A 16,561-nucleotide genomic window follows, 5' to 3' on the forward strand; every position below is an offset into this window, starting at 1 on the left:
TCATAATAATAGTTATCTACCATTTTGGTGCTATATAAACTGCTTAGCACTATGCCTGGCCCATATGTCTTCAGTGATATTAGCTTGTGTTATGTAAATGGCCACTTTCTGGGTCTATTCTCCCTTTTACATATGAAGAGATAAACTGACTTGCAGACACATCCTGAGACTTAGGTAACCCACCCACAAGGGAGGACAGGGGCTGTTGACTGATGTGAATCACAAATGCTCTAAGGAGGGATCATGCTCCTCCAGTTTAACTCATGGTTTGCAGACATCAATCAGTCATTTCTCATGAGAATGTTTACTTGGGGCAATAACTCATGGTCTCTAAGCCCAGTGAGACAGATAGAGAGCCACAGATAAATAGGCAAAAGTCAGGAATGGGAAATTAGGAGGAGTCCTGCATTGGGGCAGGCCAAAAAGATTTCAGTGTTTCACTCATGATGGAAAACTGCCATATTTTCAAGGCTGATGGAATAGCCTTCCAGATTAGGTTTACATGTAATCACCTATTATAAAATTGTTCAACCTGCCTTTTTTTTTTTTTAGTCCTAAAAGTACATACTTTAATTTGTTCAGTTGCTGAACAAACCTTTATTGAATATTGTGAACATTCTAGCCACTGGGAATATAAAAATAATTAAGACGAAGTTGTAGCCTCAAGTAACACACTCTTTCAGGGTGGAGAGAGTTGGAGGGAAACATACAAATTGGTAATTGCCATCCAATATGGTGATTTTAATATTGCAGGGGTCTATGTGTGTGGAGATAGTTCACTTCATACAGTTCACTGGCCCCAGGGAAAGCCCTGGAGGAGGAAAGATCACTTGGAATCAGACAGGTGAAAGAGAAGGAAAGAAGGGATATGGAGAAAACACCCACTGTGGATAGGTTTGCAAGGGCCACAGGTACAGAGAGGTCGAGCTTGTTATGGGAGCCCTATTGATTCACAGTGTGTAGGAACTCTGTCTCTGGTCTCCATCTCCTAGGGCCGCAGTTAAGATAGAGAAGAGGAAGAGGGAAAGCACTTGGCCCAGAGTTAAATACTAAGCTGTCCCTCTTGTGCCGTTTGGGCCATACCTCCTTAGAGTGCACGCTGCTTTTACTGACTGAATAAGTATGATTCTGGGCAACTATCTTTCCAGACCCCAACTTCCTCATTGGTAATCTCCTATGGGGGTGGGGGTGGGGGGATAAGAGCCGGATGTTCTCTAAGATTTGCCATAGCTGAGACCTAGAATAAATCTGATTTCCAGGAAAGGACATTCTAATGTAGAGCCCACTACCTACACACCTCACTCCCCATCAGTTATCCTTTGTTTTTCAGGAGGACTTCCTGGCACTGGAACACCCAGGTGAGGTCTCTTATTTCTTATGCTGACAACATTATCATGATTTAGTCATACCCACAAAACAGCGTCACAGAATTATAAGTACATTAAAAAATATTTGACTGGACTTCCTATTAACATTTTCAAATTCTTACGAAATCCAAAATGTGGTTCAGAAAGCCACTTTCAGCCATATTTATAATACTCACTTAGACCTACACATACACAGAGCTCATGTTATTTGCCCTCCATGTTAATCTATCTACTTCCTTAAATGTGCCCTGGTGGAGAGCTGACCCCTCACACCTTAATGGCATCATCCGTCACAGGGCTGCACCTCACTCTTCCCCCCTCATTCCTCCACCACACACTCATTCAGGACATAATTATTGAATGCTGGCAATGTTCAATTCCCAATATTAATTGCAGAAGGAAACAGAAGTGGGAAAAAACATACCACTCTTTTCCCAGAAAGTCTTCATGGTATCTTACAAGAAAGGTAGATTATTGTAATATGAGCTGGAACATTGAAAGGGACCTTTTTAAAAAGACAAAGGTCAAGTTCTATGGGAATGCAAAAGTCTTTGTGTATCAGTGTTTAAACATTTAAATTTTTGAGAACAATAAAAAATTAGGCAGATATAACTGTTTACCAGAAAGACCTTGAGACTGTGCACTTTTGCCCACTGACCTTGTGTCAGTCCTCCCTCTCTGTAATGCTGTCTTGGGCTGCACATCGTGTCACACACACCTTCTGAGTTCTCTTGAGAGAGCCATGCAGAGTCAGGCTAGGCAGCCATGATATTTTTAAAATATTTTATTTATTTATTATTTGAGAGAGAGAGAGAGAGCATGAGTGAGCATGAGCAGGGAAAGGGCAGAGGGAAAAGGAAGGAACTGTCAGAGAGGGAATCCCAAGCAGACTCCACATTGAGCGTGGAGCCTGATGCGGTGCTCGATTTCATGACCTTGAGATTATGACCCGAGCCAAAATCAAGAGTCTGACGCTTAACCAAATGAGCCACCCAGGCGTCACCACAGCCATGATATTTTTACATGGACCATGCTGGGCTCCTCCTGGATACCGGTTTTCCTGAGACTCGGTATGATCCACAAATCCTTTTCTCCCTTGTGTCTCTCCCTGTCTGTCACAGTTACAGTCCCGAGGAGCAACGAGAGCCTTCCCGGTCCGGACCCTCCAGCACAGACCCCCGCAGGCCCATCCACTCTGAGCCAGCAGCCCTGATGGAGCTGCAGCCTGTGTATAGCAATGGTGAGGACTTCCTAAGTATCCCAGGGCTCCAGGGATGAGCCAGAGTGGGAGGAGAGATTGAGCCACTGCCCAGGAATGAGTCACACTCAACTTTAAAATGACATTCCTGGCACTGTGTCTGAGACAGAAGGTGGTTATGAACTTAGTGGCTGAGAAGAGTCTAGAGTGTGGGTTCTGGACTACAGCTAGCTATCATCTGTTCTCTCACAGTGAGTCCTGGACATGACAATCTGGTTTATTCCGAGATCTGGAGTAGCCATCATACCAAGGAAAATCCAGGTGAGACCACTTCCAAGCAAGGGGAGGTGAGGTGGCCATGTGTGAGTGGATCCTCGAGGGGCCTCTGATCAGGTCTCTCAAATATGAGTGGGACACGGAAGGAAGGCATCATCTCCTCCCGCACTGCCATCATATGGCTGAGTCCCTTCCCATGGACCCGTGTGCACTGCCACCGGACCCCACAAACTCTCTGAGGACAGACACTATTGTTTCCCATGAACATACCAATAGCATTGGTTAGAAAACTAACCAAAAACTAACCAGTGCTTAGAAAACTATGGGCCTCTTCAAATACTGTTTTGAAAGAATGCATGACTGGTAATTGCTAGTGTCACCTTCTCATAACCTAATGTGTAGACAATCATAATTCTCCCAACTGGTCTCTTTATTTCTAATCTTGTCCTCCTCTAGCCCCCCAACACTCTATTTCCAGCACAATCCCTCTGAGATACACTGCTGATCACACCCTGCCTCAGTGACTCTTCATTCCAAAGCAGGACCCTTGCCCCCCCGCACTTCGGCCCCTCCTCAAAGCTCTGTCCTTACTCTAGCCGAGCTGACCCTTCCCATTTTCCTGCTCATACTGGGCTGTTGCCTGCTTTGGTGCTCATGTGTCTTATTTGTTCTGAAATGTTCTTACCCCCACCTAGTTTACCTCCGACCCCTGCTCACATGTCAAGACATAGTTCAGGTACCTCTGTGAAACGTCCCACCAGCCCTCCCTGTGTCCGAACCTGGGAGGACGGATTTCCCTTTTGGTAACGACAGAGTTCAATATGTATTTCTATCTTGGTGCCCATTGTACTTGTTGCATACATTTACACGTCCATGTCCCCCATACAAATTATAGGCTCCTTGGGTATATGGACTGAGTTTGTGTTGTTTCTCTGTCCTTGTAGCTTACCAGTGCTTAATAGAAGGTCAATGTTCACTGAGTGCTTATTGGCTGAATAAATAAATGAAAGAGATCCAGAGGACCCCTTGGAAAGATAGAAGAAACACACACACTGAATTTTCTTAATGCTTCACTGCAAATCTTCACTGGGATTTACTGTGTGGCCTTAGAATGACAACCCCCTCTCCAGCCTCCTCCACTCTCCCTGCACGAAGTGAAACCCGTATTCCACTTTCTCCCAATCAGTGCAGCCACAGAAGCCCTGAATGGGGGTGGGATGGGAGCAGGGGGACCGCTCTGCTGGGGTGAAGAGCAGTGGAGAGAGAAGGAAATCATCAGGAAAGTCACTCTGGACATTTGGTGGGCAGGGGAAAGGCTTTATCAGTGCACGGGGGTGGGGTACTCTGTCTGAGGCTTGGAAGAATCCAGCAGAGCAAACCGTTGAGAGCTGAGTCAGCAGAGGAGAGATTTTGAAATGCATTGTGAGTGGGTTGTAAGTTGGAATATGTCACCCACAGTCTAATACTTTTCTTCCCTCCTCCTATCCAACAGCACCTTCACCAAAGACACATCAGAAGGATGAGGTGGGTCACCCTTTCCGGCTCCCTCTCCCCTCTGCACCTCCTCACCTGTACTTAGGTACTTACTGTTTGTGGGTTTCCCGCCAGGAACCAGCAATCATCTATTCAGAGGTGAAGAAGGCACATCCAGATGACCATGAAGGGCAGGCCCATGAAGATGCTGCAGAAAACTATGAGAATCTCCCACGTGTACCGCTGGCCCTGGACCGCTAGCCCCCTGCCCAGAGTGGCCCACAGGGAGCCTGGGAGCAGCCTATGCCTTCTCCCTGTTCTCCACAACCATGCACCCCCCTTCCATTCAGGGGGCTGGGTGAAAGTTCTGCCCCACCCCTCCATGCCTGAGTCTCTGTGCTCTCTGGGAACAAAAGGGGCAACATTTCAGTAAACACTGCATTTCCTCACAGTAGAGACACATGTGAAGGCAGGGCAGATGGGCCTTCACCTCCTGGCCCATGGAACAGCGGAGGAAGGGCGAATGGCCTAGCCAGGATCACAAGGGTGCAGTCATGACCACGTGCTCCAAGTGTGATCGAAAGCTTTGAATGCGCCATCTCTGCATAAACAATTTGCTCTAAACACTTTGTTTCCTTTTTTAGATAGATAGGTGATAAGTGACTGATGATGATGATATTAATGAATAAGATAAATACAGATATAAGACACATACACCAATCCACTCAGAGTTTGGGGCCTGCACAAGTCTTCCTCTCTCACAAGATCAAACCTCCCTCCTTCCTGTAGCGGCCGAGTTCCACTGCTTAATTGTTCAACATCCACTATTTGGGGGCTCCAGAAATCAGCAGCAATCCTGGAATCCCAGTGGAGCTGGTGACTCTCACGACTCACAGGGCAAAGCCTAGTGTCGTGACACACCCCTCCCGTTGCCCACCAACTCCCAATTAATCCAAGCACTGAGTGTCCACCATGGGAGAAAACATTCAAAAAGCATGCCATCTGTGCTTAAGTCTCCAGAAAAGCGGCAGAGTTGCTTTGAGTGGCTTTTATTCGTATGGAATAGCTGGAATCGTTACCCTGTGTCACCTGGGGTGACACTGAACTTTTTACTGCAGTAAAAAAAAAATAGGCCTTAGGGGGCTGGTGCGTTCACGGAGGACTGGTGTACATCAGCTGATACGCGTTATGGACAGTGGTGATTTCACATCTGCCGTATTTATGACTTCAAGTAAATAACACAGTGAGGCTTTGCAAACCTTTGGAGTAGCAAGAATAAAAAGTACTAAGTGTATTTCAAATGTTATTCCTTTCCCTGTGGGTGCCAGAAGCTTAGGCAACGGGAAGTGTAACATACAGCAAAATGCAATCCAATTTGAGGTTTTAATCTTAGCCTTAGGAATTTGGCTAGCAAGCTAATTTGCTGAGGGGAAAAAAAAGTGATGTCCTTTATAAAGAGGGAATACATTATTTGTTATGAAAGAGGGACTTATATGTCTTGTTTCCATATTATCTAATACAAAATGCTCTCCAGAATGTATGCTTGGCCTTTAGAGAGAGCAAGAAATCCAGGTGTAATCTGTGCCTATGCTTACATTTGGCCGTGAATGCCTCCCAACTTTGGGCTCCAGGAATAATAGAGCCAAGGGGGAGAGGGACATGCCACGAGGTGTGGGAAACCCATCTGGAAGAATGGTGACAAAAGGCAAAGCCCCAAGGGAGAGAGGCGGCAGCAAGGCATCATTCTGTGGCCGGTAAGAGTCACTCTGCCGAAGGGCACGTCAGCCGTGGAACAGCCACCAGGACGGCAGCCACTCAGGTGGACAAGATCCGTGATGCCAGCAAGAGATGGAGACCGCACGGGGCTCTCTGGTGCACAGAACAGCTCTGACAGGGTGCAGACCCTTCTCCCAGAACTCCTTACCCAGGTCCTCAAACTGAGGGCAAACCTGTGAGCAGTCAGGGAGAGTCTAAGGAATAATTGGGAGAATATCCAAGAGGAAGTCATGTTTCCAGCTAGTCAAGAAGGTAACATTTGAGTCATCAAGATCTAAGACATGACTATAATCTCTTTCTTTATATTATATTTATTTTATTTAGTTACAAATGTCTTGAAGAATAATTTATATGCAATAAATCACACATATCTAAAGTATAAAATTTGATGTTTTGGCAGAAATGTACATCCACGAAACCACCACAATCAAGATCCCAAACATCTCCATCACTCCCCAGTGTTCTCCTGCCCTAAGGAACACCTCTTTCCCTCCACACCTTCTCATGCCATCACGAGATGCTTTCTGTCACTGTAGATTAGAGCGTATTTTCTAAAGTTTTATGTAAATAGAATCATACAGTATATACTCTTTTGTGCCGGGCTTCCCTCACTAAGCAAAAGAATTTTGAGACTCATTCACATTGTATCAATAGCCGAAACACATTCCTTTTTATTGCTACATAATATTCCATTGGATATACCACATTTTCATTATCCATCTATCTGTAAATGGACATTTGGATTGTTTCATTTGTCATTAAAAATAAAACTACTACAAAAATTCACATACAAGTGTTTGTGTGGACATGTTTCCATTGCTCCTTTGTAAATACCTGGGAGTATAATTGCTGAGTCACATAGTAGATTTATGTTGAAGGTTTTAAGAGGCTTGATACTCTTTTTCCAAAATACCTGCACCATGTCACATCCCCGCCAGCACTGACTGATAGCTACAGTAGTTCCACACCCTTGCCAACACTTGGCATTTGCAGTCTTTAACTTTAGCCGTTGCAAAGAGTGTGTGCTGCGGTGTAGCGTGATCTCAGTGTGGTTTTAATTTCCCTGGTGACCCACGATGCTGATTCTCTTCTCAAGTCCTTATTCGCTCTTTGCAGACTTTTGTGAAGGGGCTGTTCACACCTTTCACTTCTTTATTGGGCTATTTGTCTTTTTATTATTGAATTGCAAGAATTTGGTATCTGTAGTTTTTTATTCTGGTCTGATTTACATGTTGCAAATATCTTCTCTATGTAGCTTGCTGTTCATTTTCTTAATGATATTTTTTGAAGAGCACAAGTTTTCAGTTTTGAAAAGGTGCAATTTATCAATTTTTTAATTTTGTGAGCCTACTTTGTGTTTCTTATCTAAGAAAGTATACCCCGAGGTCAAAAAGATTCTCTTCTATTTTTCCCTAGAAGTTTTATAGTTTTCATATGTACATTCAGGTCTATTCACCATTCAAAGTGAATTTTTTGGTATATGTATAGTATAGGGAAAATATTCTTTTTATTCCTGTGACTATCCACTTGTTCCAGCACCATTTGCTGATTAATATTCTTTTGCTTCTTTTTAATTTGAGTTGTTCATCTCTTATCCAATTACTGGAGTTATTTATGTATTTGGGATATATATCCCTGTGTCAGATATATGTTTAGCAAATATTTCCTCCTGATTTGTGACCTGTGTTTATGTCCTCCTAACTGTGTCTTTCAAACAACAAAGATTTATAATTTAATGGAAATTATTTACCATTTTTCCCTTACAGTTCATATTTCGTATAGCCTGTTTAAAAACTACTTGCCTCACTGAATATTATAAAGTTCTTTGTCTACATTTTCTTCTAGAAATGTAACAGTTTTTAACTCTTCTATTTAGATATGTGGTGCATATCAAGTTAATTTTTGTATACTATGAGGTGAGAGTTGATGTTAATTTTTTCCCATACAGACATCCAGGTGTTTTGCCACCATTTCCTTAAAAAACAAAACAAAAACAAAAACAAAAACCGTACCTTTTTCCCATAGAATTACTTTATAACCTTTGTCAACAATAATGGGCCATATCAATGTTGGCTTACCTCTGGGTTACCAGTAGATGATCTTACACATCTATCCTTATGCCCAAAACCACACTTTCCTGATTACTGTTGCTTTGTGTTAAGTCTTGAGATCAATTGGTATAAGCTCACCAACTATGTTGTTGTTTTTTTCCAAAATTGTTTTAACTAACCCAGGGTTTTTTGCCTTTCCATATGAATTTTTACACTGATTTTTAAAATTTATTCAAAAAATCCTCTTAGAATTTCAACTGGGATTGCATTGAATCTGTGGATGAATTTGAAGAGAGCTGCCATCTTAAAAACACTGTGTTCCAATCCATGAACTTCATACAACTTTCCATTTTTGTAGTTCTATTTTGCACATTTTTAATTAAATTTATTCCTGATTGTTTTATACTGTATGCCAACATAAGTGGAGTTTTTATTTCCTTTTAAAATTATTACTAGTACTCTTTGGTAATACTCCTCAATTTTCTGAAAGAGTTTGTGTAGAATTGAAATGTTTCCCCCTTGGATATTTGATAGAATACACCAGTGAGGCTGTTTGGACCTGGATTTTTCTTCATGGGAAAGTTTTTTGATAAGGAACTTAAGCTCTTAATTGATAGAGGACTATTCAGACTTTTTTTTTCTTTTTGTGTCAATTTTGGCAAGTTGTATTTTCCAAGGAATTTGCTCATTTCATTTAGTTGTCAATTTTATTAGCATAAAATTTTACATAATATTTTCTGATTTAGTGCTGACTTTCTTTCATTCCTAGTATTGCTGATGTTTTTGCTCTTTTTCTTTTTGATCTGTTTAGCTAAGTTTCTCAGTTTTATCGAAGAATTGACTTTGGTCTTTGCTAATCGATTCTATTTTTTTTGTTTTTCATGACTTTGATTGCTTCTGTTATCTTTATGGTTTTATTCCTCTGACTTACTTTATGTGTGGTAGGTAAAACTCTTAGATGGATCCTAAGGTTCCTGCCCCCGATGACCCTCATCCTTGTCTTCTCTTCTCTTCTCGAATGTGATCAGGACTTGTCAATACGATGAGATATTGCTCAATAAATAGGTTACTAATCACTGATTTTTGGTTAATCAAAAGGGAGATTTTCCTAAGCTACCTAATCAGGTATGTCTTGAAAAAGAAATGAAGCATCAGAGAGATTCTCCTACAGGCCTCAAAGAAGAAGCAAGCCACGTGCTGGAAAGGGCCCATGAGGAGAGGGACCATGTGCAGGAGCTGAGGTTGGTCCCCAGCCCACTGCCAGCAAGAACAAAAGGACCTCAGTCACACAGCAGAAAGGGAATAAAGGGAACTGGGGAGGGGGTCTTGCCCCCTTATGAGGATTCAGTCAGCTGACACTCAGATTCCAGACTTGTGAAACCTTGAGCCAAATACCCAGTGGAAGTTCCAGGCCCCTCACCCACTCAGATCGCAAGCAATAGATGTTTGTTGGCTTAAGTTGCTATATTTGTTGTAATAGAAACACAATAGACAGCAAATATGTTGTCTGCTCTGTTCCTCTGTTTCTTGCTTCCTTTTTTTTTTTTTTTTTTTTTTTTGTCTTTTAAGAGAGAGAGGGAACGGGGGGAAAGGGCAGAAGGAGAAGGATAGAGAGAATCCCAAGCAGGCTCCACACCCAGCACAGAGCCCGAGGCGGGGCTCGATCTCACGACCCTGAGATCATGACCTGAGCCAAAATCAAGAGTCGGTGAACCTACTGAGTCACCAGGTGCCCCCTCTGTTTCTTGCTTCTTAAAATGGTACATTGAGTCATTCATTTTCAACCTTTCTTCTTTTCTAATATCAGCATTAAAAGCTATGGGGTTTTGATACTAAAACTTGTGGAGCAGAATCCCAAAGTTTGGTTACTATTGATATGGTTAGATTTAGGCTTCTATTTTTTGTTTTTTGTTTTCCTGATTTGTCTTTCTCTGCTCACTCTTCCTGCCTTCTTCTAGATTATTTGTATATTTTTAAAATATTTTATTCAGTTCTAAATAGTCTGTAGTAGCCATTATGATTTTTCTTTGACTCAGTAATTATTTAAAAGAATGTTGTTAATTCCCAAGTATTTGGGATTTTCCCAAATATTTTATTGGTACTGATTTCTTATTTTTACATTTTCATACTTAAATATTCTTCTAAAATTTCAATTTAATAGCTTGATAATATTACATTGTATAGATGTATTCTCACTTACCATTCCATCAGTTCTGACAATTCCTTTTTTTTTCTATTTTTATAAAAACTTAGAGTTGAAACTTTTGTCTGCATCTCTGATTTTTTCCTCACAATCAGTTCTTATTGGGGAAAGAACTATAAAGAACTTTCCAGCTTTTTTTTTTTAAGATTTTATTTATTTATTTGACAGAGAGAGATATAGAGAGAGGGAACACAGGTAGGGGGAGTAGGAGAGGGAGAAGCAGGCTTCCCACAGAGCAGGGAGCCCAATGCGGGGCTCGATCCCAGGACGTTGGGATCACGACCTGAGCCGAAGGCAGATGCTCAATGACTGAGCCACCCAGGCGCCCCAAGAACTTTTCAGCTCTTAATACAGAAAATATTTACAGTTTATAGTCCTAGAAACATTGTTCATGAGTTTCAACATTAGGTGGTTCACTTTTTTTACAAAAATGATAGAAATTATATTTTATTGTTTCAAGTTTCATTTATTTAGTTATTAGTGGAATTGAATATAATTTTGTGTGTTTTGGGCAGTGTTTTTTCCTTTAATAAATAGTTTAAGATCAGAACTTTACTCATTTTCTAGAAATTGGAATAGCCTTTTCCTTTTTTTTCTTTTTAAAAAAGTTTTTTTAATTTAAAAATTTTTTTTAATTCTTTATTTAAATTCAGTTTATTAACATATACTGTATTATTAGTTTCAAGCATAGAATTTAGTGATTCATCAGTTGCATATAACACCAGTGCTCATTACATTAAGTGCCCTCCTTAATGCCCATCACCCAATTACTTCTTCCCCGTCCAGCAATCCTCAGTTTGTTTCCTAGAGTTCAGTGTCTCTTATGGTTTCCTCCCTCTCTATTTTTTTCTTCCCTTCCCCTATGTTCATCTGTTTTGTTTCTTAATTTCCCCATATGAGGGAAATCATATGGCATTTGTCTTCCTCTGACTCTTATTTCATTTAGCATAAAATCCTCTAGTTCCATCCACATCATTGCAAATGGCAAGATTTCATTCTTTGTGATGGCTGAGTAATATTCCATTGTATATATATATATATATATATATATATATATATATATATATATCTCACATCTTCTTTATCCATTCATCCATCAATGGACATCTGGGCTTTTTCCATAGTTTGGCTATTGTGGACATTGCTGCTGTAAACATTTGGGTGCATGTGCCCCTTCGGATCACTACACTTGTACCTTTGGGATAAATACCCAGTAAGGCAATTGCTGGGTCGTAGGGTAGCTCTATTTTTAACTTTTTGAGGAACCATCATACTGTTATCCAGAGTGGCTGCACCAGTTTGTATTCTCACCAACAGTGCAAGAGGGTCCCCACCTTCTCCACATCCTCGCCAACATCTCTTGTTTCCTGAGTTGTTAATTTTAGCCATTCTAACTGGTGTGAGGTGGTATCTCATTGTGGGTTTGATTTGGATTTCCCTGATGCCGAGTGATGTTGAGCATTTTTTCATGTGTCTGTTGGCCATTTGTATGTCTTCTTTGGAGAAATGTCTGAAGAATAAAAGTGAACCACTTTCTTACACCATACACAAAAATAGACTCAAAACGGATGAAAGACCTAAATGTGAGACAGGAATCCATCAAAACCCTAGAGGAGAACACAGGCAGCAACTTCTCCAACCTGAGCTGCAATAACTTCTTGCTAGACACAATGCCAAAGGCAAGGAAAACAAAAGCAAAAATGAACTATTGGGACTTCATCAAGATAAAAAGCTTTTGCACAGCAAAGGAAACAGTTAACAAAACTAAAAGACAACCTATGGAGTGGGAGAAGATATTTGCAAATGACTTATCAAATAAAGGGCTTGTATCCAAAATCTATAAAGAACTTAACAAACTCAAAACCCAAAAAACAAAAAAATCCAGTCAAGAAATGGGCAGAAGACGTGGAATAGTCTTTTTCTAATGAGTTGTGTGAGTACTTTATAAACTAGGGATACTAATTCTTTATCTATTATGTGTGATGTAGATATTCATGGTGTGCCATTTGCCTTATACTTTTGTTTGTGGTATTTTAATATGCCAAAGTCCTCTCATAGATTATGAAAATATATTCCTTACTAAGATGCTTTCTTCTAGCTGTGGGTTTTGGGTCATAAGACATATCCTGAGACTTCTTTAAATTTCTCTAAACCTGAAATCCAGACTTAGTCTCAAGAGAGGAAATATTCGTGTGAATGTGGGAGAAAAGCCACTTCTCCAATTGTGTTCTCCAAAGCAGAATATCTTGATGGTCTTATTCTTAATATTCTTAATATTCTTAAGCCAAAAGCAGTGCTCATTGATGAATGAAGAGACATGTATGTGAAGAGTTATAACCCATAACACAGTAGCCCCTCAAAAACCCCTTTGATATCTGTTTCCTCCTGAGACTAATCTTTCTGTACATGAAATCATATTTATAAACTGTCTCCTCCTCGTAACTGTAAATCTTCTCTCCCTTCCTTGGATTGGAGGAAGTTGAATGGATCTATCTACGCATGCCACTCTGAAATCAATCTCTCCCCTCTTCCTTATCAGTGAATAATTAATGTGATTCTGCTTCCACAACTGGCATTTCTTCTGCCCCTGAGCAAGGTCAGGGCTGCTTTACATGCGGTGGGAGGGGTAAAAACGAACAGAGGGAAGTAGGCACAAAAGGAAGAAGTAGTGGTTAGCGGTCTGCTGAGAAAGTTTTCAGAAGACTACAAAATCAAAAAGATGAGAAAATGAATAATTCTGTGCAAGTCTCTGGTTTCTTCTTTTTGGCAGTTCCAGGCAGAAGAAAAAGAATCTGTGCCTTCTTCTGTTCTCTCTTCAAGATTTCCAGGCAAGGCCAGCTCCCTGGCCAGTGCCCAGAGGCTCCTATGTATCTACCTAAGCCCCTTTTAACAGTGACAACAGTGTGGTCTCCCATCACCCAAGGCCACGGGAGCTCTGTAGTCACACCTGCCTGCCTCCCATTCTGTGTGAGCATGGCCTGCCCCACAGGTAAGCCTGTCTTCTGAGGAATGGCAACGAGGGGATGAATAAGATCTCCAAAGAGAAGGGCAGGTTTTACAGGTGGCTATTGATGAAACAATGTCTGAGCTATAAATCTGCTCACAGTTCAGCAGCTGACAGACTCCAGTGAGATGGATCTGAAAACAAACATGCACCAAGGGAGTCTTACTGAAAAGTCCCTGCTTCCTGCCAGAATCAAGTGGTCTCACTGTGAATCTGTTTTCAATACCCTGTCACTTTGCTTCCGCTTCAGGTTAACAAGGTACCTGGAATATATCTTGGCACAAACTCCTTTTGTCCCTCTGTACCTGGTGGAATTAGAAAGATCCCCATGCTAGTTTGGAAAAGAGAAGACACTTGCTCTCGACAGAGGCTTAAATCTACTGAAAGTGGGACTTGCTCTTTTATTCATAAAATATCAACAAGCTTCTTTTGGAATCAGGAACATGGACCAAGTTATATAGCCTTAAATAGAAATGGGAATTTATTCCCATTGGGAATGGCTTTTAGAACACCGATCAAGAAGGTCAAGAATAAACTGGGATCAGAAGGCAGCATGCTGTGGGAAGCTGGCAGGAACCTGCCCCTCACCTGCCATGGGTGTCCTACTCAACCTCCCTGTGCCTCCATCTCCCTACCCTAAAATGAGAACAAACGTGCAGCTCATAAGATCTTGTGAAGATTAAATGAGTTAATGCATGTGAAGGGCTTAGAACTATGTCTGGAATTTACCAAATACTCAAATGTTAACGATTTCTCTTGCTGTCTGCTCTTGCTTCTATCTGCCTACACATCAGTTTCTATTTTGCTTCTCTGACAGAACGTCCCAGCATCTGAAATTATCTTTTTTGCTTAACTGTTCACTTGTATGACATTGACCTTCCTTCACAGCCTCCATTGAGGGGGACAGGCTGCTCTGCTGTGTGCTCCATGCTGGTGCTGAGAACTCAGGCTGCCTTTCACCGATGCTCTGAATGCTTCTGCTCTGGAAACTGTCACTGTCTGGCACACCCAGACTGTTTCTGTCTCCCCCGGGAAGGCTGGGCTTCCGGACTCAGGGAGACGTGGTTGATCAAAATTCATTTGATTCAAGTCAGACTGATGGAGAAGATGACCACATGCAACACTTGAAGTCCTGCCCCTGGGAGGTTTCCTTCATCACCTGCTTTGGGGGACGATGCTGATTGGGGATGCTATGTGACAACAGACCCCTTCCCATGAATTCCAGCACACTGTACAAGAACACCTGTGAGCAAGCCCTGGTTCCTCTTCTTCTGGTTCCTTGTCTCCAGTGAGCTGGTTTTACAGAGTTCAACATGGGGCCATAAGTGTGGACTGAGGGAGAAGACAGGCAGCAGAAGTCAAGCTACGTGCTCCTACAATGCCCATATGCCAGCATGAGCCTGTGAGGAGGGACGCTGCTGTGCACACACAGCCTTGTGGTCACAGGAACTTGCTCATGACGGACGAGCAGTTCAGATTGCCTCGTCCTTCAATGTGCCATGATGGAGCATGAAATTTCCAGTAAGACCCAGTGGCGAACTGGATGCTTTTTCTCAAAAAAGAATATAGTTTGCCCTAAAACCCTAGGAGCCATGCCCTGATTCTCTCATCCTGGCTCCTTGGAAGCCCCATGCAACACCCATTTTGGCCACAGTCACTCCGGGCAACACGAGATCTGCTGTATCCCTCGTCTCAAGTGGTTGAGCAATTTCTGCAGCAATCCGAGCTTGCAGATCCTTCTCTTGCCCTGGGCCTGGCTGAAAACTGACTGCCTTATGGGCTGCTCAGCTACTGGGTAAGAACAGTACACTTAAATGAGGAATATGTTGCCTCCAAAATCCAAAGAAATCCGCCGAGTATTTTCTCTCTTCTTTAGTGACAAAGGGGTACAAGTGGCAGCAATTTGCTTTAACTCTGAAGATGTCCTGAGGTGGGGTTAATAAAAGCATCTAACTTACATGAATTCTGTGAGGAGAAATTGGATACTTGGGCCAATACATGGTGTTGAGCAAGTGCTTGTAAGTGTTAGCTCTGACGATGATGATGGTAATGCTGATTACGTTTATTATTGTTGTTATATTTGAAATTTAAGCAAGATTGTACAGAAAAGGCCTTTTTAGTTCTCTAAAAGCCTCCCTTTGCCCCTTCCTGGCCATGGCACACCACAGTCAGTGTGGTCAGTCAGTGGGGTCAGAGGAGCAGAGGTAACGTCTGACACAGATATGACAGGAGCCACATCTCTTCTTACAAAGCCGCTATCAAATTCAAGAAGCCGGTTTATATCTGCTCAAGCAGCTATTGGGCGTCTGAATCATTTTATATGTAGCAGTATGTTCCACTGAAGCCCTAGACTGTTCTATGGTTTTTAGCAAGAATATGATAGGAAGTGTCCTCAGTCCTCACCTCCCATGTGCATTTGTGTGAGTGTGTGTGCGAGGCAGGGGGGGAGCAGTAGCAGGAGAAGCTGGGGATTCTCATGTCTGGAAACAGAGCCAGAGATCCCAAATTCATGTGTAGAGTGAGTTTGGTGAAAAGGGACAATGGGGCTGGAAAAAAGACAGTAGAGCAGGACATCATTAGGACCTTAGTTCCCTCTTTCCCATCAGGTGGGAACAGGGCTTTATTCCAGAGAGGTCCTGATGCCATCCTGAGCCCCTCTCATGTCTGCTGGTGCATCAGGACCAGAGACCAAGCATCACAAAGCTTCAGCATGGCCACCACCTTCCTCGTCCCTTTACCTTTCCTGTACTGGGTGCCCGTGATGATGCTCTGGAGACCGTGCAGAACACCAGTGGCCTGGGAGGTGCAATCACCATGGGCAGGGAGCGAACAGTCGGCTAGAGAGCAGCCTGGTGCTGGGACTGACCTCACAGGGAGGTACATATGGATCAGAGAAGATACTGGTGACGCAGGAGGTGTGAGAAGGTCTGAGCACACGGCACAGACTGCAGTTTGTCCCTCCTGTGATGCCCCTGCAGAGGAGGGCGGGTGCTCCCATTACTCTTCCCAGCCTGGCACATTCTTCCCTGGAGCTGCCCCAGCTGCAGGGGGTCGGCCTCCTGAGGTAAGAACACGGCCCAAGTGAGGAGGAGGAGGTCCTGCCTCACACAGAAGTACATTCACAGCGGACACTCACCCTCCTCAAGCCCCCTCTGCAAACACCTCTGGGACCAGGTCCTACTGTAGTGATGGGGACGCTGCTTGGTTTCCTGG

The 16,561-nt window shown here is 42.6% G+C and overlaps 1 protein-coding gene across 1 annotated transcript in view; it reads left to right on the plus strand.

Moving 5' to 3' along the window:
* The window catches only part of LOC116627470 (Fc receptor-like protein 2), a 56,346-nt gene extending 51,771 nt beyond the window's left edge, over positions 1-4,575 (plus strand). The window contains exons 9-12 of the mRNA XM_032397232.1: positions 1,331-1,358; positions 2,489-2,607; positions 2,818-2,912; positions 4,450-4,575. Of these exons, the coding sequence (XP_032253123.1) occupies positions 1,331-1,358; positions 2,489-2,607; positions 2,818-2,912; positions 4,450-4,575 (368 nt within the window). The remainder of the gene's footprint in view (positions 1-1,330; positions 1,359-2,488; positions 2,608-2,817; positions 2,913-4,449) is intronic.
* The last annotated feature ends 11,986 nt before the right edge of the window (positions 4,576-16,561 follow it).

Source organism: Phoca vitulina, unplaced genomic scaffold, assembly GCF_004348235.1.
Source record: "Phoca vitulina isolate PV1807 unplaced genomic scaffold, GSC_HSeal_1.0 scaffold97, whole genome shotgun sequence".
NCBI classification, from domain to species: Eukaryota; Metazoa; Chordata; class Mammalia; order Carnivora; family Phocidae; genus Phoca; species Phoca vitulina.